The 26,207-nt window shown below is 43.5% G+C and overlaps 1 protein-coding gene and 1 pseudogene across 4 annotated transcripts in view; both read left to right on the top strand.

The window, feature by feature from the left end:
* ARHGEF3 (Rho guanine nucleotide exchange factor 3) overlaps nt 1-26,207 on the top strand; it is a 402,985-nt gene that overhangs the window by 166,196 nt on the left and 210,582 nt on the right. Inside the window, exon 1 of one of the 4 annotated variants that reach the window (XM_066351721.1) lies at nt 15,532-15,671. The exons of the other annotated variants lie outside the window; for them this stretch is intronic. Within the exon in view, the coding sequence (XP_066207818.1) occupies nt 15,621-15,671 (51 nt within the window). The 5' untranslated portion in view covers nt 15,532-15,620. Of the gene's footprint in view, nt 1-15,531; nt 15,672-26,207 lie in introns of those variants that run through there. 4 annotated transcript variants of the gene reach the window in all.
* On the top strand, nt 24,937-25,600 carry LOC136382190 (large ribosomal subunit protein eL14-like; annotated as a pseudogene).

Genomic DNA, 26,207 nt, shown 5'->3' with positions numbered 1-26,207 from the left:
AGAGTGGGAGGTAATGAAGGAGAGAGGGCTGCTTGAGGGACATTGAGGGATACTTTCAGGGCCTGTCTTCAAGCCTGAGTGGGAGCAGGACAGACCCAGAGGTGTGGTGGGGTGCCGCTACTGACAAGCCCTGTGACCGTGGGCCAGGAACTCAACCTCTCTGAGCCTCAGTATCCTCCTTGCCTTGGAGGTTGTCATGTGATGTGATGGCATGGTGCCCAGTGCGTAGCAGGTGCTCCACAGGGAGTTAAGGGTGCTTCCTGTGCACTCTCTGGTTACCCGTCATCCTGCGAGGGGCTGTGGCGCCCCTTCTCGTGCTTCACGGGTCTGCAGCACTGAGGGGCCTGCGTGCTGGCTGCAGTCAGGTTTTCTGCTATCAGTCGAGCTGTGTGCCCTTTTGCGATCTGATTAGTGTCTCTGAGCCAGGGGCTTTCTCATTTGAAAAATGGCCATCATCATTGTAATGTGATTCATAAGACTGTGGAAAGACTGTGTGAAAAATGCATATAAAATTGAGAGCCAGTGCTTGGCACAAACTCTGAAGAGGGCACTATTGTTATTTCCTTTGCGTAGATGAGGAAATCAAGGGACGCTTTAAGGGCTAAGTGACTTTCCCAAGCCTGCGACTCCTCTGTGGTGGAGCCCAGACTGTGGCCCAGCAAACTGGCTCTACAGTTCACATTAGTGTCACCCGAAGGTGGGCCAGTATCATGGTCCCTCTCTACAGTTCACATTAGTGTCACCCGAAGGTGGGCCAGTATCATTGTGCAGGGACTGCCCAGGCACCTGCTTCTGGAGCTTCTCTCCTCAAACCCTCAGTGTTTGCTCACAAAGTTTTTCTTTAATTGGGTTAAAATAGATCATAATACAATTATTATATTATATATTATATACTTTTTTATTCAGGTGACATTGGTTCACAAAACTGTACAGGTTTCAAGTGTACAACTCAACAAAACATCGCTTGCACCCTGCATCGTGTGCCCAGTGCCCAAAGGGAAGTCTCTTTCCGTCCCCATTTCCCAGCCTTCACCCCCTCCTGAACCCCCACCCCCGCTTTCCTTCAGGCTGTTGCTGTCCTGTTGTCTGTAAATATGTATTATGTCTGTGTGTTTTTAGCTAATCCTTTCACCTTTTTCATCCAGTCCCCTCCTCTCCTCCCCGTGACAGCTGTCAGTCTGTTCCGCATGTCCATACCTGTTTCTATATTGTTCGTCAGTTTATTTTATTCATTAGATTCAATTCCACATGTAAGTGAAATCGTATTTGTCTGTCTTTGATGGCTTATTTCTCTTAGCATAATAATCTCTAGATCTGTCCACGCTGTCAGAAAAGGTAAGTTTTCCTTTTTCACAGCCATGTAGTATTCCATTGTATAAATGTACCACAGGTTTTTTATCCACTCATTTACTGAAGGGCACTTGGGCTGCTTCCAGATCTTGGCTATTATAAATAATGCTGCAGTGAACATAGGGGTGCATATATTCTTTTGAATTAGTGTTTTGAAGTGGAATTGCTGGGTCAAAAGGCAGTTTTATTTTTAATTTTTTTGAGGAATCTCCATACTGTTTTCCACAGTGGCTGCACCAGTCTGCATTCCCACCAGCAGTGCAGGAGGGTTCCCTTTTCTCCACATCCTCGCCAGCACTTATTCTGTGTTGTTTTGTTGATGAGCGCCATTCTGACTGGTGTGATGTAACATCTCATTGTGGTTTTAACGTTAGTGACATTGAGCATCTTTTCATATATCTATTGGCCATCTTTATATCCTCTTTGAGGAAGTATCTATTCAGGTCCTTTGACATTTTTTAATTGTATTGTCTTTTTGGTGTTGAGTTGTATAAGGTCTTTACCATATTATATAATGTTACATGTTATATAATATATAAAATATAAGTTTATATTATATATCACAATAACATAATGATAACAGTAACAACTATTTGCATAGATTTGAATTTCTATTGGAAATGTCTTGGCCATTGTCAGCACTTCATAATTACTTTGTATTGTCTCACATGAGAGTTTACTGTCCATGATTTTGCTGCAAAGTTCATTGTATATCTTATGTAGTCTCCAGGAAGCTGATGTTGTTGCTTATCACGTGCTAGGCATTGTTCTAAGTGACTTATTTGATCCTCACAAAGACCTTGTGTGGCGGGTACTCTTATTATCCCCATTTAATAAAAGATGAAACAGGCACAGAGAAGTCTAGTAAACTGACAGAGGTAACACAGTAAGTAATAGCACTGGGATTTAATCTAGGTTATTTGGCTCAGAATTCCTATTTCTAACCCCCGTACTAAATTGCCTTTATTAATTTCCAATCGACTTTCCAGATGCTATGCCCTTGCCATCTTGGCTGACCTTGATGCTCCCAGACCTCCTCAGCAGCAAACAAAGTACAGTATTTCCTAGGGGCTGTTACTGTGTGCTTGTCTCACTTAACCCAGAGTACCTTTCTGGAAACTCCTCCAACAGACCCCAGGTGTTTATTCAAACCTGGAGGTCCTTTGTGCCTCAACCTTGCACATTCTTTAAAAAAAAAAAATCAGCCTTTCATTTTAATGATGACACAACCCAGAGGGGAGGTTCCCGTTATCACACTGGGGGAATGTGGGCAGAGGTGATTGGAGTTGCAAAGTCAAGTAGTGGGGAAATTCTTTTTTCCATAAATTTCCAATGTGAGAGCTCTGTATAATTTCACATTCCAGGGGTGGAGGGCAGTGCTTAACTCCTGTTGGAAGGGCAGATTTATCTCACTTCTCATTCAGAGTCGGGAAGCATAGACATGGAATTTTTTGCTGTTGTTATAATTCCTGAATTTTAGTTGATGTATTTAAAATAGGAAACAGGTTATCAAAACATCTCAAGCAGTATTATAGAGCCATGGCCTCTGTTCTTAACAAAAAGAATTTATATCTGGTTGTGCATCTGCTCTTGCCCCAAAACTTGCTCTGGCTCCCTATTTTCTAGAGGATAAAGTTGGAATTCCACACTTAGCTCCAACCTTCCCATCTCCTGGCAACTCCGACACCCCCCAACAATCTGCTCAAATGACACCTTCATTTGGGAGACCTGAGCATTGTCACTGGCTGCTGCTCTGTGTTCTCAGAGCTCCAAGGCTGGGGGACTCAGCAGGCTGAGCAGAAAGCATTGTTATGCAAGTCCGTGTCCCCTCTGGCCTGTGAGCTCCTCTATGTTATTTTGTTTGCTGGACACTTTGATCACAGAACCGGGTACTTTTCTGTTGAATGAAGAACCCCTGCCATCTCTTTATACATGCCTGGCTGCATTTTTTCCTTGAGGAGGGTCTGTGGGTAGAAGGTAGACTGCCAGGTAGGAGATCTAGAACACCAGACCATAGGCTCTGTAAGCCCATCCTGCCCTGTGGCCCAGAGCCTGCACCATGAGCGATGCTCATACCATTGCCGACAGACCACCGCCTGAATGAGCACTGTGGTAACGAGCCCACACTGCAGGCCTGGGTTCAAATCCCTATGTATTACCGCCAAGTTTGGCAGCTGGGATAACTTCCTTAAACCCTCTAAGCCTGTTTCCTCATCTATTAATTAGGGATAATAAAAGTACCTGTCTCATAGGGTGGTAATAGAACTGAATGAGCTTAGCCTAGTATCTGACAAATAGCAAGCCTCCTGTCAGTGGTGGTTGCTATTGTTATTAATAATGAAATAAGTTAATCACAGGATGTGTGCTGGGAAGGAAATTAACAGGGTGTGTGACAGAGGATGGTGGGGCATGTGATACGGTCTCTTAGACACCCTGCTCATTGAAGGCCTTCTGTAAACTGAGACTGAAGTATAAGAAAGACCCTGCTGTAATGCAGAGAGCTGGAGGAGTTTTCTAAAAATCAATTGCAAAGGCCCTGAGGCAGAAAAGAGCCTGGTAAAGAATAGGATGTGTGACTAGAGCTTGAGAGAGAGGAGGAGAGTAGAATGAGATGAGGCCCAGCAGGGAGACATGGACCCGTTTATGCAGGGCCTTGTAGGCCAGGGTACAGAGTTTCAGTTGAATTTGAAGTGTGAAAGAAGCCATTCACTCCTTAGGCTCAAAATTATCTGTGGGATTGATTTCTGGAGAACATAAACTCTAGCTTCTGTGTGCGTGAACTAACCTTTAGCAATAAAACCCAGCTCTGATTGATTTAAACAGAAAATTAATTTATTAAATGATATAGAAAGCTCAGAGAATTTTGGAGGGATCAGGGAACCAGGAACAACCCCAAATTACACTACCAAACATTTCCTACAAGTATTCTATTGTTGCCACTGTTAGGCGGATGTTGGTGGCACCACCAGCATTAGTTACAGAACATGGCTACTCAATCTGCCCTCACTGCTTCCTCTATGAGCTGCCACCATCCTCAGCAGAATAGAATCTGAAGAGTCCCTGCTGCTTTGCATGTACTTTTCTGGTGCCAAGTCTGAAGTGGGGTCAGCTGAGCCTCGCTCATGCTCTTATGCTGTAGCTGCAGGAGAGGCTGGGGATGCAGATGTGTAGCATCTCATCTGCTTTGATGGAATTTGGGCTCTGATTCATGGATTAGAGCTTCCTCAAACCTAGAAAGAGGTTTGAGTTGCAGAGTATCCAGAGGGTGATAAATATCCCTTAAAGAGACATATGGAGTGACTCTTAGAGTCACTTGGCCTTAGGAGTGTTCATCTAATAGGGGTGGCACTTTAAGAAAGACCTGACTGCTTTCCTCTTAGACAGTGTTTTTAAAAAATAGTGCCAAATTATGAAGCAACTATTTCTCAAGCTGATGAGAGGCTAGGAACTTTTTTTTAATTAGTTGAGTTTGTGCAGGTGTGTGGGCTAGCATACTTCTGGTGTTTACCACAGGTTTGCATTCCTGTTGGAAATGCCCTAGCCATTGTCAGTGCTTATAATTGCTTCTTGTGATGACCACGTGGGGCTTATTGTCCAAGAGTTAGCTGCAAAGTTTATTGTTTATCTTATACTGTCTCCAGGAAGCTGCATGCGCAAATCTCTGAGCCTTACCAGGAAGTCTGACTTAAAGGGACCATCTCCGGGGTAGAGTCCTAACTGGGAGGAGGCACTAAGCTTCCAACGGGAGTCAGCTTCCCACAGCTGGGAGCTGGGAGCCTTTTCTGACTCTCCCCTGCTTGGTTACTGGTTTCTAGTGTTTTGGTGATTCCTTTCTGATTCCAATTTAAGGGGAAAAGTGGCACTACAGTATTCTTCAAGTAGACATAGGTACACACCTAAGAAAATAAAACAAAAACCCCACTTTCACTGTTGTGTAGGCAGAAGAATCCTCTGACTCATGGGTGTACACATACTTTTCAATCTCTTGGTATTATTATCTTGGGGGTGTTTTCATAAAAATCTTCAACTTTTTAAATGGGCCCAAAGACTTCAAGGAAGGCAACATTATATAAATTAAAAAAATAAAAAGGACTTCCCATTTTCTCCCCTATTGGAATGAAGAGGGGAAATGGAAAATTGCACATTTCCATTGCCTTTTTCTTATTAGATGCCCAGTGGACAGTTCTGGCATCTGAAATCAAACTATTTCAGATTTGGTACCAACTTTTCAACTTTCTAAGAGGGAAATTTGAACTCATGTTCATTATTACACCAAAAAACGTCCTTTTCTGCTTGAAAAAAAATAATAAAGACATCATTTCTGTGCTTTTGTTTTAAAATTATTTTATTACGGAAAATTTTAAACTTGTACAAAACTAGAAAGAATAGTATAATGCCCCCCTAATGCCTCCAGTCATCTTTTGTTCTTCTTTTAAATACATAGATCAGCCAGATTCCTAGGGTTCTCTCTGCCACCTGGGAGGGGTCATAGAATCATTATTTCTGTTTAAAGATTAGGAAACTGAGGGTCAAGAAAGTTAAGAAGTGACTTACCAGGTCATTCAGCTAGTAAATGCCAGAGCCAAAAATCACAGAGCTCCCATATTAACTTACTGTTGATTAGTCCAGCCAGGCTGTTGTTCAAAAGTTATCCTAGAAGTTATCCCTGAGATGTCTCGAGTCAAAATAATGATGAGAAACTTTTTAATAAAAATGATTTTTGCTGTTGTTTTATATTTTTAACTCAGAAATTCAGTATGTCAAGAGTTGCTTTATGATCTAAGCACATTACTTTTTTAAAAATCCTCCCGAGTATTCAAGCATTGGAAATACTGCCCCCCCATATTCAGATTTTTAACTTCTAATCAATTTTGACAGTACGATGCTAAATAGTAAGTCTCATTTCCAAGTAAGGAAGCTCTTTGGCTGATAGCTATCAGATAATCAGTGTGTGTGTGTGTGTGTGTGTGTGTGTGTGAGAGAGAGAGAGAGAGAGAGAGACAGAGAGACAGAGAGGGACAGATAGGAACAGACAGATAGGAAGGGAGAGAGATGAGAAGCATCAATTCTTTGTTGCGTCTCCTTAGTTGTTCATTGATTGCTTTCTCATATGTGTCTTGACCGTGGGCCTTTAGCAGACCAAGTAACCCCTTGCTCGAGCCAGCGACCTTGGGTCCAAGCTGGTGAGCTTTTGCTCAAACCAGATGAGCCCATGCTCAAGCTGGCGACCTCGGGGTTTCAAATTTGGGTCCTTCATGTCCCAGTCCCACACTCCATTCACTGCGCCACCACCTGGTCAAGCCAGCTAATCAATTTTTAAACCTTCTTTTTCCTAATAATTGGGCAAAGGTCAACAACCTACTGGAGTTTCACTTTTAACTGACAGTGTGACAAGGGGGACTTGATAGTCCTTTGAAAAAGCTGTAGTCAGAGTGTTCATGTTTCTAAGAAATAAACCAAATGGCTTATTTGCAAGTACTGCAGTCTCTGCTCCAGGTAGAAATTCTTTGCGCTTCCCTGACTTCTGTTCTTAGAAGCCACACTGGTTCTTGGTGGCTTCACAGCACACATCAAAACACAGCTTTCTTTATTTTTCCTTTGATTTTTAAAAATAACTATCTATGTATCAGTTACCAAAATAATGTGAGGAATTTGATTATAAAAGTTTAGATTTGTTTGGAGAGCAAAAATACAGTGTTCAAACTATGGCTCGTAACAAAACCAGCAAGATAAGCACTCAGATTAGCCATGATTAGCAAGCTGTTCAGACTTCCATGTTCAAGCCTCATTTATTTTTAGTTCTTGTATTGAAACCACAGATGAAGATTTTTCTATTTATTCACTCTTGACCTTGGGCAGCCAGGACTGCTCCCACATTCTTCTCATCAGTTTGTAATCTTGTTGAGCTGGTATATTAAGCAGGGCTCTAGAACAGTGATTTTCAACCTTTTTTGAGCTGCGGCACATTTTTTACATTTACAAAATCCTGGGGCACACCACCTACCAAAATGACACTCTAACACAGTACATATTATACATATAGTTAATAATATAGTTTCTAAATATATTTATACTCACTTAGTGTGAAACCTGGGCCTGTTTCGATGAGCACGAAAGGGATATCCTGGCAGGAATGGTAGAAAGACACACACGAAGCTCTTCCTCAACAGTTCTCAATCTCTCTCTGTTTTTAGTTTTTATCGCAGTCAAGCTTGAGAAGCTCAGCTCACATAGATATGTGGTTGAAAACGGGAGCAATGTCAAAATAGCTTTGTTGGCCAGAATGGGGAACTCCTTGGCAACAGATAACCAAAAACTGTCCAAAGGAAGATCAGCAAACTTTAGCTTTAAAGTTAGATAACATTGTGATGCATTGTATATTACCCTCTGCGGGGGCCTCTTTTAAATAGAAAAAGGTCAAATATCTATATTCACCATCAGGATAGACATAACCAGCTGAGGCTGAGGCTTCATCTAGTGGTGGCAACATTTACCTCCAGTCCTGACCAGGATTAGAAACCGGGACCATGGGGAGGAGTAGCAGCTTCAACTACTCGCCGCAGCCACACAATGACAAGTGCGTGGCAGCCTGAGTGGGGACCTTCCTGGGTGTGGATGAGAGGCGGCCTACTATTGGTTCATCGCTAGTGGTCGGGATGAATCCTAGAAGGTGATTGGTCAGTGAGCGTTCCCTGTGCCTCCACTCTTCCTGTCGCTGATAGCTGGAGGGATTGTGAGGGGAATGTTTATGTTTGGATGGAGGCGGCTGGCGGCGGGCCGGATAAATAGCCTCTGCGGGCCGTACCCGGCACGCAGGCCATAGTTTGGGGACCCATGTTTAATTTCCCCACGGCATACCTGACCATGTCTCATGGCACACTGGTTGAAAAACACTGCTCTAGAAGGCCATCGACATTTTCAAATGGTCTCTTGAGTTAGCCCACCTCGTGTCCAACTGACTGTGATCTGGACCTCCTTCCCATTTGTTTATGGTTCGAGTTGGGGGTCACAGTAGTCACTCAAATTTTTATTGGATTAACCACACTCCTAGCACTGAGGAGTAGATATAAAAACATTCAATAAGTTTGACCACTGTAAACGTCCAGGCTCTAAATGCTTTGAAGTTCTTTTTATTTCTCACTGATTTGCTGTGCATTATTGCTTTCTGCCAACCTAGTAACACCAAAGAGTATTGCTGTACCTCCCTTCTCTACCATAGCATACATTATTATTTTTTTAGTCTTACCTGAATTCGAGAACAATCTCAGAAACCTGAGGCCTATGTAATAATGCTTTTCTGATGTTGAAACGTTAGTTAAATCAATATGCAATATATGTACTGTTTTGATTGGGCACTGTTGTAAACCCATTTTAATAAGATTGTTTTACCACCTATTGTTCAGCTCAGTTTGTGGAGTTATTTTAAAATTTAAGGCACCGAATATGGTCAAGGACTCTGAAATTCCCAGCCAACTCTGAGCTTTTGTGAAATCTATGGCTTCTTGAGTAAAAATAGGAAAGATATTGAGGAACCAGAATAAAATTTAAATGGAAAATATCACCATTAGTCACCCAACTTAAAAATATATATATTTAATTTATTTGAACTAAAAAGAAACCTCAGTTCACCCATTTTCCCTACCCTCGACGACCTCTACCTCTTGAAACTACCAATCTGTTCTCTGTATCTATGAGTTTGGTTTAAATTCTACATATAAGTGAGATCATACGGTATTTATCTTTCTCTGTCTTACTTATTTCACCTAACATAAAATCCTCCAGATCAATCCATGTTGCAAATTCAATTGTTTTATCCACTCATCCATTGATGGACACTGAGGTAGTTTCTATATCTTGGCTATTTTAAATAATGCTACAATGAACATGCGAGTGAATATATCTTTTTGAATTAGTGTTTTCATTCTTTTCGGATAAATACTCAGAAATGGAATTGCTGGATTATATGGTAGTTTATTTTTAATTTTTTAAGGGATCTTTATACTGTTTTCCAATTTACATCCCTACCAACAGTAACCAAGGGTTCTCTTTTCTCCACATCCTCACCAATAGTTGTTATTTCTTGTCTTTTTGATAATAGCCAGTCTAAAAGGTATGAGGTGGTATCTCATTGTGGTTTTCATTTGCATTTCTAATAACTAATGATGTTGAGCGTTTTTTTCATATACATGGTTGGCCATCTATATGTCTTCCTTGGTAAAATGTCTGTTTAGATCTTCTGCCCATTTTTAAATTAGATTGTGGATTTTTGCTATTGAATTGTATTAGTAACTCCTTATCAGATACATGATTTCAATTTATTTTCTCCCATTCAGTAGGTTATCTTTTCATTTTGTTATGTTTTCCTTTGCTGTGCAGAAGCTTTTTAGTTTGATGTAGTCCCACTGATTTATTTTTGCTTTTATTGCTTTTGCTTTTGATGTCAGATGTTTTTTAAAAAAATCATCCTCAAGACCTATATTAGGAGCTTACCATCTATGTTTTCTTCTAGGAGTTTTATGGTTTCAGGTCTTACATTAAGTCTTAGGTCACTAACTTTTAATGAAGAAGTAATTATACTGAAATCTCATCATTTTGTTTTATGTAAATGAACTTATCGCAACCCTGATGAAATATGTTCTGTATCATATTTTTGGTGAGAAAATTGCTAGAAACTTCTCAATTAAGAAATGTCCTTAGCCCAGGCCAGATAGCTTGGTTGGTAGAGCATTGTCCCAAAGCACATAGGTTGCTGGTTCAATCCCTGGTTGGGGCACATATAGGAACAGATTGATGTTCCTGTCTCTCTCCCTCTCTTCCTCCCTCCTTTCCTCTTTAGCTAAAGTCAGTAAATAAACCTTCTCTCTCTCTCTCTCTCTCCCTTCCTCTCTCACTAAAATCAGTAAATAAACATTTTAAAAAATGTCTTTAGGTGTATAAAATAGCAACACAGACTTGGGGAGCATGTGGCCATGTCTTAGCTATGTCTCCATTTGGCTTCAGACCTTTTAGAATCTAGTAAGAGGTCGTCACCAATATGGTTGTATAACCAGATGTGGGAGGACAGGGACTGTTTTCGTATTATAGGAACCTTACAGTCAGTTTCCCATCTATAAATATATGGTGAGTCCACTCCACATACTTACACTTAAAGAAAAAATTATACCCTGAGGACCTAGGTCCCCAGAATTTTATTGTTTATATATACATTATATACATATACGTATACATACATGCACACATATACACTACATACATACACACACACACACACACACACACACACACACACACACACACACGGGATCCTCGGGTTATGACACAGTTCTATTCCTACGACAGTGACATAACCCGAATTTTGGTGTGTCAAAACACATCCTGCCCTGGCCGGTTGTCTCAGTGGTAGAGCGTCGGCCTGGCGTGCAGAAGTCCTGGGTTCGATTCCCGGCCAGGGCACACAGGAGAAGCGCCCATCTGCTTCTCCACCCCTCCCCCTCTCCTTCCTCTCTGTCTCTCTTTTCCCCTCCCGCAGCCGAGGCTCCATTGGAGCAAAGATGGCTCCTTGGCCTCTGCCCCAGGCGCTAGAGTGGCTCTGGTTGCAGCAGAGTGACGCCCCGGAGGGGCAGAGCATCGCCCCCTGGTGGGCAGAGCGTCGCCCCTGGTAGGCATGCCAGGTGGATCCCGGTTGGGCGCATGTGGGAGTCTGTCTGACTGTCTCTCCCCGTTTCCAGCTTCAGAAAAAAAAAAAATACATCCTAGCCTAAGTCACTTACCTATCCTGACACAGTTGTAAAATCATAATGTAGAACATAAAAACACAACTGAACTACAGAAAAAAGATATTGTGTATTCTTCTGCTGTGTGCAACCAAACTAGTTTGCTCACATAGTCTATAAGTATGATGCTAGCAGCGTAAGCTGAAACACTCATGTCTCATGTCTCAATTTTTTAAAGTTTCTATGAGAATGAACGTTGTAAACTTGAAACATAGTATGTTGAGACTGTCGTAACCTGAGGACCCCCTGTACACACACACACACACATACATACTTTTTTTTTAACTGTTTCACTTTAATCCATGTAGAATTTATCTTGGATGAGTGTGAAGTAGGCCTTAACATGAGGCACTTTTTTTTCTCAAGAAATGTATTGTCCCATTTGTTAGTGATCTTTCTCTCCACCAGTGGTTTGTGGTCCAACATTTGCTATATAGCAAAGTTTGCAGTATCCCTGGGCAGGTTTCTGGCTGTCTACTTCGGGGCTGTATGCATGTAGCAGGAGCGCTGAAGTCAGCTCACCCAGGCTCCACTCCTGACCCCACCACCTCCAGGATCTGTTGGTCATGCTCACACCTCCAGTGTGAGTCTCAGTTTTTAAAAATCTTTGCAGTAGAGATGAGAGTATGGCCTACCTCAGGACAGTTGTAAAGATCAAATGAAAAATTCATGGTAAGTTCTCATATTAAAACATCAAAGGTCTGCAGTCACCGTTTATGGTTTCAGTAATTGTGGCTTTAGAATGTTTTAATATCTGCTCGCAGGTGCACTTTCGTCATGGGTTATGTTCTCATCGTTGGCAGAGGTAAGAAGAAAGTAACCGAGAGGTGACATTTCAAGTGCATCTTTCCTTAGTGTTCACAGGAGCTAATGAATTCAGTAAAGTTCTTCTATACCATGAGGTGCTCTGCACTATGGGTCTAAAAGTACACGATGTGGAAAGATGCCCTGGATGTTAAGTGACAAAAAAGAAGAGGTAGAATAATGTTATTATTCTACTTTTGAAAGAAACAATGTTATTATACCCAGCAAGTTATGTGTGTTTAGAACAAAATGTCTGGAAGGATTGCCACCAGAGGTTCCAAACTGGTGGCCTTCAGGTCGACTGTGTGTTATGTGGCCGGTACAGTATTTGAAAAATGAGGAATTAGTTGCCAGCATTTAAAAATTTAGAGATTTTATATAAAACCTAGAATTTCCACCTTGTTTAATAAAACTATAATATCTGGCATCCCAGGGCCAATAATCACTGGGGACCCCAATAAGCTGGAACTGACTGAGGCAGACGTGGTCAGTGCCACCTGCCCCTTTCTGTCACGTGTCTCACCCCAGCCCTGAAAGCATTTGGGCTTTTGATTCCCTTATTGACTTCAGGTTTTGTTTTGTTTTTTTTTTGTTTGTTTGTTCGTTTTTTCTGAAGCTGGAAACGGGGAGGCAGTCAGACAGACTCCCGCATGCACCTGACCGGGATCCACCCGGCACGCCCAGCAGGGGGCGATACTCTGCCCATCCGGGGCGTCGCTCTGTTGTGACCAGTCACTCTAGCGCCTGGGGCAGAGGCCAAGGAGCCATCCCCAGCGCCCGGGCCATCTTTTGCTCCAATGGAGCCTCAGCTGCGGGAGGGGAAGAGAGAGACAGAGAGGAAGGAGGGGGGGAGTGGAGAAGCAGATGGGCACTTCTCCTGTGTGCCCTGGCCAGGAATCGAACCCGGGACTCCTGCACGCCAGGCCGACGCTCTACCACTGAGCCAACCGGCCAGGGCCTACTTCAGGTTTTAACATGGGTGTTAAATTCTACTTTGGCAAATGGGACTGGAGTGGAGAGAAAAGTGGGGAGTCTTCTTTGGGAAGACTCCATTTTTACTTTATGTACACCGTGTGCTTTGAAGGTATTAAAATGATACTATGTTACTGTTAACATTTAGAAATCAATAGAAAAATGTGTTTGACTACTTGGAGTTGCCCTAGATGCCACACAGAAACCCACATTACTGTCCCTTTATAGACCCTCATTATAGCTCGAAATGGACTTGAACCCTGCAGGGCAGGAGCCTCTTATTATTGAGATGCTCCTCCGAGGTGCCTTCTGCGTGGACCGATTTCATTATTGGAGTTCTTGTCTCTGGTTAAAGCAGAGGCATCGAAGGAAGTGGCCATGCCCTATTCTTTCCTTCCTTTCTGCAGGCTGCCCCGGTCCCCTGCCAGGGCGTCTGCTGGTCCTCCCTTCCTTCCGCCCCCCTCCACTGCTACCTGCCCCAGAGCCCGCGCAAGTTTCACCTCTTCCACGAAGTGCTACAGCCTACAGGTTTCGGTTCTCCATTCTCGTTCACAGTCAGCAGCGGAAGTAAGGCTTAATCATTCTAGGATTAGTTCATGTGAATGTGCCACCCTGCCAACCCCCACCCCCTGAAAGGAAATCAACTCTAGTTGCCCTGGTTATCTTATGGATACTCACTGGGGTGACCGTGGCCTTGGCTGCTGGGGCTCTGCGTAGTAGTTTGTTCGAAAATTCTCCAGAAAAGGAGCAGCTGGGCTTGTGGGAACCTCCATTGTTCCTCAGGGGATTGACGTTACTCATTAGCAGAGTTGCCACCAACGCTGGCTAAATCAGGTTGTTTATAGGCCTGTGCAAATTCAGGAGCCTTTCTGTACAGGATGCTAGGCTGAGAGGCCTTTTTAGGAATGCCTCCCCTACTCTGCTCCCCCTCCCCTGCCAGCCACCTTGCTCTGTGAGCCCAAGGCTGAGCTGAAACCCATCTTTTGTGGACACTGCTGTTTGATTTGCACATGGTACTGAGTGTTTCCTGGGTGCCAGACCTGGCAGGCACCACATATAAGCCTTGATGTAACCCAGATGCTTGCCTGAAAGGCCTGAATCTTTTCACAGTGATTTCACTTCCTTCTTTCTCCAAACAGATGGGACCCCCACGCCCACCCCATGCTCCTTGAAGCAAAACCCAAACTGTCAGAGCAATGCTTTCAAAGCATTTGCTTTTCTTCAGGAGTGCCCTGTGGTTCTGGACATCGCTGCTGCTGTTTTTGTCAGTTCTTCTGCCTAGAGCACTCACAGAATTCTGCCCATGTGTCTCTTGCTCTGAAAAGCCTTCCCAGACTTTGTCCCTATAAAAGATGCATTTGCCAGGTTATTTCGTGCCCCCCTCAACACTTTTGCAAGTTCCTGGCAGCATTTATTTTGTCCTTGGTCATCATTAGTTCATCTTTGTCCTACTAGAGCCCCGTGCAGCGGTGTGTGGACAGGGCCGAAGGCACTCTTCAGAGGCCCTGTGTTCGGGCCAGCCACTGGCCTAAGACAGTAGGGAGACCTGCTTTCTTATAAGCTCTGAAGTTGAATCTTGGATTGAATCTTGTTCACATCAACCCTCTCTCTGCTGGGCTTCCCACTTGACTCAGGGCTGAGACAGGCAAAGGCTCTTTAAAAATCTGTGCCTTTGTAGCCTGAAGTTGAAACTAGAAAGATTTTTGCCAATCAAATACTACCTCATTAGGGAGCTGAAAACTAAAAGTAAATCATTGAAAACTATACGGGAACTATGTCTCCTTGGCTTTGAGCCCACCGCCACCATGCAGGAAGGGTGAGGGTGTTGATTTGTTTGTGGGGCGAGGTTGCACAGGGCATAGTTTTCATCTGAAACCTGGAGTTCACTGTGAGACCCTCTTTCTCACCCAGCAAGTCTGGGTTTGTGAAAGGCAGGGGACTGGACCAAGGTGTTCAGTCTTGTGAGATCCTCAGTTCATAAAATGGGAAATGTCAGCCAGGAGTTCCTTCCCTAACTCTAGAAGAGCAGCAAGGCCTCTTGTTATCCATGTCAAAAGCTGAAAGGGAGGTTTCCAGAAGCAGCTATTTTGAAGAAGCTCTGAAGAGAAGATTTGCCTAAGACAAAAAGAAACAGGTGGGTGTGGCCCACCAGTCTCATTCATTGACTTGCTATGCAATTGGGACTCAGAGTGGGCTCGTAACTGGACAGGGCCTCTGACTCTTGGGTAAAGTTCAAGTATATAGATTCCTCTTTGAATACCCCGAACTGTCCCCAAATGTTCCTTTTTCTCTTCATTTCACCCCTTCGTTTGGTGTGCGAAGTTCTAGATCTGAGGTAGGCTGTCCTAGCAGCAAGCCCTTCAGAGCTGCCACAGTGCACAGCATAGTTCTAGGTGGGGACGCCGCGAGCATTGTTTATTTCTTACAGACTGGGTTGTCAGCCAGAAACTGAATTTCAGGTGTGCCTTTGAGTGCCAAAAGGCGGGGTGCTTTGAGAGAGCCGCAGCGGCGGCGGCAGCAGCAGGCACAAGAAACTGCCGGAGCCCTTGGCTGGTGTGGTTCTCAGCTCCTGACACTTGTAACTGATGGCCCCTGTCACTTCCTGTCATACAGCCCAAGTTGGGGGGGAGGAGTTCCTTCAGGGAAACCATGCTCTACTCGGCTCAGAGTATCCCGTCCACAGGGCTCCGCCACAGTTAGGGGCGGGGGACTCCCGGGTGGATGAGGTCGGAGCGCCCCATGGTGTGGTGTTGCTTCTTTGTCCGTGCTCAGGTAAGCTCCCTGCAGTTGAGCTGGGGCTGGACCAGCTCCCATCTCTCATCCAAGCCTGGTTGAGTGGCACCAAGAGCTGAGGTGTGGGAGGACGCAGCTGTCTTTTTCCCTCCCAAGAAACTGAGCAGGAAGCTGCTGTTAAAAATACCTGGGATGATGGAGGCTGACTTCTGCCTCATTTTAGTATGAATCAGAAAAGAGCTGTGTGGTTGTGTTTAAGACCACAGATGGTTGTGCTTGGTGGAGATGGTGAGTTAAGCAGCATGCCTCGCTGTCAGTGTGTCCTTTAGCATCTGTGATTGGAGGAGAGCAAGGGGAGGTGGGTCTTTTCACACTTTGCTCCATGGTGCTAGTGTATTAAGTTTTATAAGAGACCTGTTTTCAGTTAATGGGAAGAAAAAGAGGGTGGAAAAGGATGTATCTGCAGGATTTCTAAGATCTCTTCTTTGGATTGGAAGATGGCTGAACTCAGTTTTGGAAGTTCATTATGCTTGGAATAACTTTTTTGTAGGTTTCCTTAAAGTAATCCTGGTGTTTTGAATGTATTCATCATTGAGAAGATGAAGTCAAATAATACCAGGGGATATACTCAGACTCACTGGTGTTCTCATTCAGAATGTTGGTGCCTGGCTTGGGTTATTTTGGAAGGAGAGGCTGAAAATGTCCTATTACTATGGGCTGTTTAGGAGCACTGAAGCCTACTCTCTCTGTCTCTTTTATTTGTTTGTGGGTAGTGTTAAAGCTTTGTATAAGCCAAACATATTTTCTAAAGGAAATGCCCATTGCCTTTTCTATTCCTCTCATCAGAATTATATTTCTGAGACTGAATTTTGTACCTGACCATTATAGACATACATTTTTAATCTTTCCATGTGATTTAGGTGGTTTCATTATCTTTCTCCTTTCCCATCTCACTCACCTAGCTATTTGTTCACCTGGTAAAGAATAACTTTTGAGTCTTTCATATATGTAAATTAACATTTAAAATGATTTACTACATTTCAGTGATAGTTAATAAAATATTAATAGAAAATAGTATAATAATAGCTAACATTTATTAGATGTTTTCATGTTACTACACACCTTATTCTCATTAGCTCATAAAATTCTTAGTGCTGTGAGGATTGGCTAATAGTATTATCACTATTTTGCATATGGTAAAACTGAGGCTTAGAGAAGATAATTAAATATTTCCAAGGTTATCTAGCTGGTTAGTAGATCAGATTTCAAATTCCAGCAGAATGGATTCAGAAATGACATTCTTAGTCATTGGTACTGCTTGATTATTTTAATGATGGGGCCCTTCCCACCTCTGTCACATGCAAGATCTTTGGTGACACTTTGCTTTCAAATCCTTTGACAGATCAGCCTGTTTTGGTGGATGTTTGCCATAGTTCAATGAACGCTTACATAAGAGGCATCTATGACAAGTCACTGCCTTCTCTGGACTCAGTTTCTCCAGCTATCAAACAGTGATGTCTCTAAACTCATTTTAGCTCTGATATGAATCTTAGGTATATAAATATCTTGTCCAAAAAATAAAAAGTAGTTCTCATATTTTTCCTATTTCAAAGTCAAATGATTTAATGAGTGCTTTTAAGTACACATTTCCCAAGGATATCAACTGGAACTCAACATGTAATTGCTGGCTACTGACCTTTATTCTGCTTGTGAAATATCATTAAATGAATTTTTATTTCTTGGCTCTGAGAATCTCCAAAGAAAGGATCCGGAGGAATTGGGCTGGGTATGGAGGGTAAGAGAGGAAGGGGAGAAGCCCTTTACAGGTCTCATAAATTCATCCTCTGAGATTTGGCCAAGGTCGTTCTGTACCCGTAGAAAAATGATAGAGTGTAATGGTTAAAAGCATTGGGTTTGAGAATTACAGAGATATAGATTTGAGTCCCAGCTTTACCTCTTACTAACCATGCAGTCCTATGCATGTTACCAAACCTCTCCGAATCTGTTTTCTCCTCTTTAAATGGGAATAATAAATATTGTGAGAAATAAATAAAATGACTCCTGACAGCACTTAGCACAGAGTCAGTGCTCAGCAAGTACGATCCATGTCCCAGGCCTTATTGACCATAATGCATGTTGGTAGCTGTCAGAAATATGAATCCTTAGTGTGAAAGGGCTTAGGAACAACAGGACTGTGAAACATCTTATATCCTGTGATAAAGATGGTTTGATTTTGTGGAGGGAAGGAAACAGCATATTCCGCAGAAGGTCAATACTTCATTTTAAATTGCCGATCCCAGACATGTTTTCACAGCTTGCCCGAACACCAAGTGGGAGCCATGGAAGGGGAAGTTGATTCAAACCAGATCCTAAAAGGTCTGTCTTGATGGAACACTGAGAGGTATGACTCGGAGAGGGCTAGGTCAGGATGGTGACCCTGAGTGTCCATTGGGACAGAAACAATGGGTGACTTCAGGACCTAAATATAGACTATGTGGATGTCACTGAGAGAAGCCAGTTCCCGATGCTGACCAGGGAGGGCGGGTCTCTTGAGAAGAGCTCAGGAAGCAGTCCTGGGGTCCAGCCTTTGCTCTTTCAGCTTCTCCTGGAGCACTGGGCTGGGAGTCAGAAGTTTGGGATTCAAGTTCTAGGTTTTGTGGTTAGCTTTGAGCAATGACAAACTTCCCTGGGCACCAAGTTCCCAATAGAGCAGGGGTCCCCAAACTTTTTACACAGGGGGCCAGTTCACTGTCCCTCAGACCCTTGGAGGGCCAGACTATAAAAAAAACTATGAACAAATCCCTATGCACACTGCACATATCTTATTTTAAAGTAAAAAAAACCAAAATGGGAACAAATACAATATTTAAAATAAATAACAAGTAAATTTAAATCAACAAACTGACCAGTATTTCAATGGGAACTATGGGCCTGCTTTTGGCTAATGAGATGGTCAACGTGCTCCTCTCACTGACCACCAATGAAAGAGGTGCCCCTTCCAGAAGTGCGGCGAGGGCCGGATAAATGGCCTCAGGGGGCCGCATGCGGGCCGTAGTTTGGGGACCCCTGCAATAGAGACATGGTTGTTAAGAACCTGATCCTGGAAGTTGATAGCTGAGTTCTAATTCTCACTACCACTTAGCCTTGGGCAAGTTCCTTACTTCTCTGGGCCTCAGTTACTTTACCTGCAAAATGGAAATGTTGATAGCATCTGCCACAGATACTATGAGGAGTTTATAAAATATCTGTGAAACCTTTAAAGCAATACACTTTGTCAGTGCTCAAAAAATTCTAGCTGTGATTATGATTGTAATGTGTAGGAAAATGAGACTTGACATGGGTCAGCGTTTCATAAACTGCAGTTGTGTTTCTCATATCCACACACCGCTTGTACTGTTATTTTTTACTTACTGTTTTTTTGTGTGTGTGTGTGTGTATTTTTCTGAAGCTGGAAACGGGGAGAGACAGTCAGACAGACTCCCGCATGCGCCTGACCTGGATCCACCCGGCACGCCCACCAGGGGCGACGCTCTGCCCACCAGGGGGCGATGCTCTGCCCCTCCGGGGCGTTGCTCTGCCGCAACCAGAGCCACTCTAGCACCTGGGGCAGAGGCCAAGGAGCCATCCCCAGCGCCCGGGCCATCTTTGCTCCAATGGAGCCTTGGCTGTGGGAGGGGAAGAGAGAGACAGAGAGGAAGGGGGGGGGTGGAGAAGCAAATGGGCGCCTCTCCTATGTGCCCTGGCCAGGAATCGAACCCGGGTCCCCCGCACGCCAGGCCGACGCTCTACCGCTGAGCCAACCGGCCAGGGCCTACTTACTGTTTTTTTTTTAATTCTCTACTTGTTTTTGTTTGTTTGTTTGTTTAAACTGGGGCTCATCTTAAGCAGCAGTAGTCCAAAAATCATTAAGCACTATAATGTGTTATAATGTGTCCAGGTCTACAGTATATGGTCTGAAATGATATTGTGTCACCAGCACGTCCACTTTCCACACTTGGGGGACTGTGAAAGCAGTGGCTTTGAGCATCTGAGGCCCAGGGTGCTGCCTGCTGGTTATTTTCACAGTGCTCATCCCACCAGAATGAACAGTCCGCCCACCCTTTCCTTTATCAAGCGCTGCCTGAGAACCAACTTTGTACTTGACTCTAGGCTAGCCACCAAGATTACCAAAATATGGGCCTCGAGCCTCTCCTGTCTTCTTTGAATGGCACACACCTGCCCAGAGAAAATGGAATAGACAGAGCCATAAAATGACCCAATTGCTGTCTCACAAGCCACCTTAATGAAAAGAGAAACCACTTTGCCTGAAATCTCTGGATGTGGGTAAAGGAATGTCTCAGCCAGTTTTTGCTGAGTAACAAGTACCCCAAACTCAGTGGCAAACAATAGCAAGCATTTATACTTATGCCCACAGATGTGCAGGTTGGCTGGGGTATTCTGCCCCACTGGGTCCATTAGCTAACCCTGTATATATTCTTTTCCTGGGGAGCTAGCTCAGAAGGTCCCAGAAGAGCAAGCAGAAATACACAGTATCGCTTAAGGTTTAGGTTCAAGATTGGTACATTGTCCCTTCCACCCATATTCCATTGGCCAGAGCAACCCTCAAACCATGGAGCTCGGGAGAGGGCATAAAAGTTTGGTAAAGAATAAATTAATCTACCACAGAGGTTATTCCTACTTACTCCCTCAACCTACATTTATTGAGGGTCTACTATGTGGAACACTCTTCCATGTTGGGGGGAGATACATATAGTAACCAATAAATGATGAAAGATGCTAACGTCTAACCCCAAGCCTAGCATGTATTAGGTTCTAAATCAGGGGTCCCCAAACTACGGCCCGCGGGCCACATGCGGCCCCCTGAGGCCATTTATCCGGCCCCCGCCGCACTTCCAGAAGGGGCACCTCTTTCATTGGTGGTCAGTGAGAGGAGCATAGTTCCCATTGAAATACTGGTCAGTTTGTTGATTTAAATTTACTTGTTCTTTATTTTAAATATTGTATTTGTTCCTGTTTTGTTTTTTTACTTTAAAATAAGATATGTGCAGTGTGCATAGGGATTTGTTCATAGTTTTTTTTTATAGTCCGGCCCTCCAACGGTCTGAGGGACAGTGAACTGGCCCTCTGTGTAAAAAGTTTGGGGACCCCTGTTCTAAATGAATATGTGATGAATGAGTATCTGCTCGTACCTCTGGATTGCTGACTAGTGATGAGTACATCATATAGGTTATCTCATTTTATGCCACCATTCCCCCCTCCCCCCACTTCCCTGTTGAAAGCAGGTATAGTCATCTCAGGTCAGAGGAGTGCAATATTATGTTGGCCTGTTTAATGCTTATACTCTTCTGACATGAGGAAGGGGAGAGTCCGTGAGAACACAGAGGTGGGAGAAGCCATGCACAATGATCAACCCTGATGTGGGGGAAAGAGGTAGGCATTGCAGCAAAGAGGCTCAAGTTCAGATCTATCATGAGTTTAGTTAGTCCCATGTACAACTTGTTCACTGTCTTGGGTGCTAACTCTTCAAGCACCCACCATATACGAGGACTTGAGCATGGTACATAGCCTATCATAGTTTCTCTATATCACTGGCCCTCTGCTTTCTTGAGGACATACATTTCTGAATGTTCTCTTCTGTGCAGGCCTATGGTCCCGGATGAAAATTCTGCTCTAATTATTTATTCCATCCCATCCCCCTTTTCTTTCCTTCTCTCTCTTAAAAACTTCATCCAATAAAAGAGATGTTTTTCTGTATTTATATGTCAGTGTCAGGGTAGGGTCTGACTCATAGTAATTGCACAATGAGTGTTTTTTTAGCTAAATGAGAGAATGAGAACAAAGGTGTTGATGGTATCTCCTTTGCACGTACGTAGGGTCACAGAGCTTTTGGACTGGATGAGATAGGAAAGCTCATATAATACAGCCCCTTTACTTCATAGATGATAAAAATGAGACCTACAGAGGTCAATTCACTTGCCCAAAGGCACACAGCTGCTGCTTCTAATAATAATAATAATAATAAAATTAATGTTTTCCTTCAAGCAGATGACTTATTTTCAGATACAATTAGGTTGCATTCCCTCAGTACCTGGTTAAAAAAATGTCCATTCTGACCTCTCAGTTTTATGGATCACATTGCAAAACTGTTTTTTCGGTCTTCGTAGCCAAAGACATGGATAACACAGACATATGCCAAGTCTCAACTGTAGACCATGGGGCAGTGGGTCCCTTTAGGGCAAAGCCAGCATCATCTCTTCCTCCAGGTCTTCCCTTCCTACTGTCCCTCAGCCCTCAGCCAGAGCTGTGTGTACAGACTGCTGAGAATGCAGAGTGGTTGGGCTGAGACAGGGACATTTGTCAAGCCTAGGGGCCAGGTCAAGCCAAGGGTATAAGGGCGACTGGCTCAGGGTTGAAGCAAGGGAGGGATTTGTTCATGCACAATCCTGGAAATCTTATTTGGAGCCATTCTTCTATTCTTAGTTTTGAAGGCACTTTGTTCTCTGGTGCATTGTTTAACAGCAGCCAGGAAATCAGTCCCTGCTTAGGGTCAGCAATGCCCTGGTTCCTGCCTGTGGCCGCCCAGGTGGGAAGTGTACTGGTTTATTTCAGGGCTGGTATTTCATCATCAAGATCATCGCCGCCCTTTCTCCTTTTGTTGCCCACCCGTCTGCTTAGCACAGGGAAGGGCGAGAAGGGAAAAGAGAGTCCAGGGAAGCTATTTTCCTGTGTAGCAACAGTAGCTACACATATTGCTGTATAAAAAGAAAAACACTAAAATCTAGGTCTCAACCACAGAACACTGTGCCCTCTGAAGCAGTGTTGTCCCAGAAATAGAGTACATGCCATAGATGTCATTTTAACTTTCTCATAATCACATTAAAAAAGGTAGAAAGAAATAGATGAAATTAATTTTAATGATTTATTTAACCTAGTACATCAAATATTAGCATTTCAACATGTGATCAGTATAAATACTTTTGTGTTCATACCATCTTCAAAATCCAGTGTGTGTTATATACTTAGAGCACCCCTGAGTTTGAGTGCTCAGTACCCACATGTGGCTCGCAGTAGCCCCTGAATAGCGCAGGTCTAGAGTAGTGCCATCCAGTAGAACTTTTTATGGTGATGGTAATATTTTATATCTGTGCTGTCTCCTATGGAGGCCGTTTAAATCTAAACAGCCACATGTACCCTGTAGCTATCATACTATACAGTGCAACTCTAGAGATTGATCTTATTAGCAAAATACTGATTTAAACTTGACCAAGGTATTATTTTTCACTTACTGTATTGGCAGAGATTAAAAAGGTGGATGACAGTTTGGCGAGGGTAACAAGACCTTTCATGCATGGCCACTAGAATAAATTAGAATGGCCTTTATGAAGAACAATTTGGCAATGTTCATCAAAATTACAAATATGCATTCCCTTTGGCCCAACAATTTCATTCCTGGATATTGCAGCCTTTCACATATGTAGACTGGTTTATGTAGAAGGATATTTGCTGAAGCAAGATTGGAAACCAGATACATGGCCAATCAGTAGGGAACTAGATAAATAAATTATGGTACATTTTTAAAATGTGACTTGCAACTATTGAAAAATAAGGCCAATTTTTATTTGATGGGGTGGAAGCCAGTGCAAGGTCTAGTGTTGAGCGAGTATATAGCAGTGCATATAGTATGCTGCCATCTGGATGAAAGAAATGACTTGCTTATTACTGCCTAGAGCAGTTCTGGAAGAACGTAAAATGAACTGATCACAGTGGTATCTCCTGAGGGAGGAAGGGATGCTGGGATGGGAAAGAGGTCTGTTTATCATTGTATGGTATACCCTTTTGGAATTTAATCCCGCCTGACCAGACGGTGGCGCAGTAGATAGAGCGTCGGACTGGGATGCGGAAGACCCAGGTTCGAGACCCCGAAGTCACCAGCTTGAGCCCAAGGTCGCTAGCTTGAGCAAGGGGTTACTTGGTCTGCTGAAGGCCTGCGGTCAAGGCACATATGAGAGAGCAATCGATGAACAACTAAGGTGTTGCAACGCGCAACAAAAAACTAATGATTGATGCTTCTCATCTCTCCGTTCCCTTCTGTCTGTCCCTATCTATCCCTCTCTCTGACACTCTCTCTGTCTCTGTAAAATAAAAAAAAATAAAAAAAAAAAAAAAAGGAATTTAATCCCATGCCTTTGAATTATCTACTCAAAAAATAAATATCAAGAACATAAAAAGAGGAAACTCTAAAGGAAGGGTAAATCAGAGAAGCCTTCCTAGAGGAGGTAACCTTTGGGTTGCATCATAAAAGATGCATAGGAGTCCTGAGGCTTAGAGGCATGGACAAGCAGGACAGGTTCAGGTATCCGTGTGTACCCAGTGGTAGGCAGAATACTAAGTGTACAAAATAGGGTAGTAATGGAGTTTGGACAGGCACTGGGCTAGCCAAATGGGAAGACTTTTGTGAGCAAAGTTTGGATTTAACTCTATGAGCCAAAGGCAGCCATTGACAGTTTGAAAGAAGTGGGAAATAACATGACTGTGTCTGTGTGAAAGACAACTATTGGCAGAGGGATGATTCAAAACAGTGGTTCTCAAAGTGTGATCAAGGACTACTAGGAGTCCCCAAGATTCAGAAACAAACTATGTAATTACAAAACAGATTTTTCTTCATACAGTGTCAACCAAAAAAAAAACAATCACAGATTGATTGCAGAAGCAGGTATGTGAATCCAGCTGTTTTCTATGCAGCCAGACATTAAGAGAGTTGTAGCCTGACCAGGCGATGACACAGTGGATAGAGTGTCAGACTGGGATGCGGAGGACCCAGGTTCTAGACCCCAAGCTCGCTAGCTTGAGCACGGGCTCATCTGGCTTGAGCAAAAAAAACTCACCAGCTTGGACCCAAGGTCACTGGCTCGAGCAAGGGGTTACTTGGTCTGCTGAAGGCCTGTGGTCAAGGCACATATGAGAAAGCAATCAATGAACAACTAAGGTGTCGCAACAAAAAACTGATGATTGATGCTTCTCATCTCTCTCTCCGTTCCTGTCTGTCTGTCCCTGTCTATCCCTCTGTCTCTCTGACTCTCTCTCTGTCCCTGTAAAAAAAAAATGTTTTCAAAAAGAGAGTTGTAGAAGTTTGAAACAATGTTTCTCTTCTCACTCTGTAGATTGTTTTTGGAACATATAGTCACTTTTCATTAAGCTATGGTAGGTAGATTAATAAATAATATACTATTACTTTTAAAAGAAGGAGTATTTTTTATGCACAGGGTTGGGAAAGACTCCTTCCTTCTCCCCCGATGCCGCCAACATGGTGTTTAGGCGGTTCGTGGAGGTTGGCTGCGTGGCCTTCGTCTCCTTTGGGCCTCATACAGGGAAGCTGGTCGCAGCTGTAGATGTTATTGATCATAACAGGACTTTGCTTCATGGACCTTGCACTCAAATAAGGAGACAGGCTATGCTTTGCAGCTGCATGCAGCTCACTGACTTCACCCTCAAGTTTGTGCCATAAGTATATGTGACAAGCCTGGCAGAGAGCAGATAGAGGTACAGAATGGGCAGCCACGAGGTGGGCCAAGAAGATTGAAGCCAGAGAAAAGAACGCCAAGATGACAGACTTTGATAGTTACAAAATCATGAAGGCAGAGCAAATGTGGAACTGAATAATCAAGCTTTAAGTTAGGAAGCTTCGAAAGGCAGTTCTCCAGAAAGCTCTCCCAAAAAAGCACCTGCTGCTAAAGGTGCAGCTGCAGTAGCTGCTGCGGAGATTCCAGCACGAAAAGGTGACCACTGTAGGCAAGAAGGCTCCTGCCCAGAAGGCTCCTGCCTAGAAGGCTCCAGCCCAGAAGGCTCCTGCCCAGAAGGCTCCTGCCCAGAAGGCTCCAGCCCAGAAGTCTCCTGCCCAGAAGGCTCCTGCCCAGAAGGCTCCAGCCCAGAAAGCACCTGCTCCCAGGGCATCTGGCAAGAAAGCATGAGACCATATGAGGCTATTATAAATGTAATGAAAAAAGGCACATTTTAAAATAAATTTCTCGATTTTACTTTCTAATACTGCAAATACTGATATAACCCACATCAACAAAAGCCCTCAATGGTTTTTAAAAGTATAGAGGGATCCTGAGATTTAAAAAAAATTGACAACTGTTGTTCTGGAAGCAAGGAGGCCCTGTCTGCTTGTGATTCTGGTTAGATCAAAAGAACCTATTGGGAAACAAATGCAGCTATCCACACATTAGTGAGGTAGGAGGCAAGAGCTAGCAGTACTGGAGCTGGTGTGTTTTGTGTCTGAGTGCAACGAAATGATGTGGGCAGGTATGTCTGAAAGAGGGAGCTGGAGTAATGGATCAGTTTTTTTAAAAAATAATTGTTTAAAGGTCATTGATTTTAGAGAAGGGAGAAAGAGAGAAAGAAAAAACCATTGATGTTGTTGTTCCATTTATTTATGTATTCATTGTTTGATTCTTGTATGTGCCCAGACTGGGTATTAACCCACAACCTTGGCATGTCAGGATGATGCTCCATACAACTGATCTACCGGCCAAGGCAATGGGTCTATTTTGACTGGTGGCAATGGAGGTGCCT

Source organism: Saccopteryx leptura, chromosome 10 (genome assembly GCF_036850995.1).
Source record: "Saccopteryx leptura isolate mSacLep1 chromosome 10, mSacLep1_pri_phased_curated, whole genome shotgun sequence".
NCBI lineage: Eukaryota > Metazoa > Chordata > Mammalia > Chiroptera > Emballonuridae > Saccopteryx > Saccopteryx leptura.
Note: the sequence above shows the minus strand (reverse complement) of the source record. Positions and strands in the feature narration are given on the sequence as shown.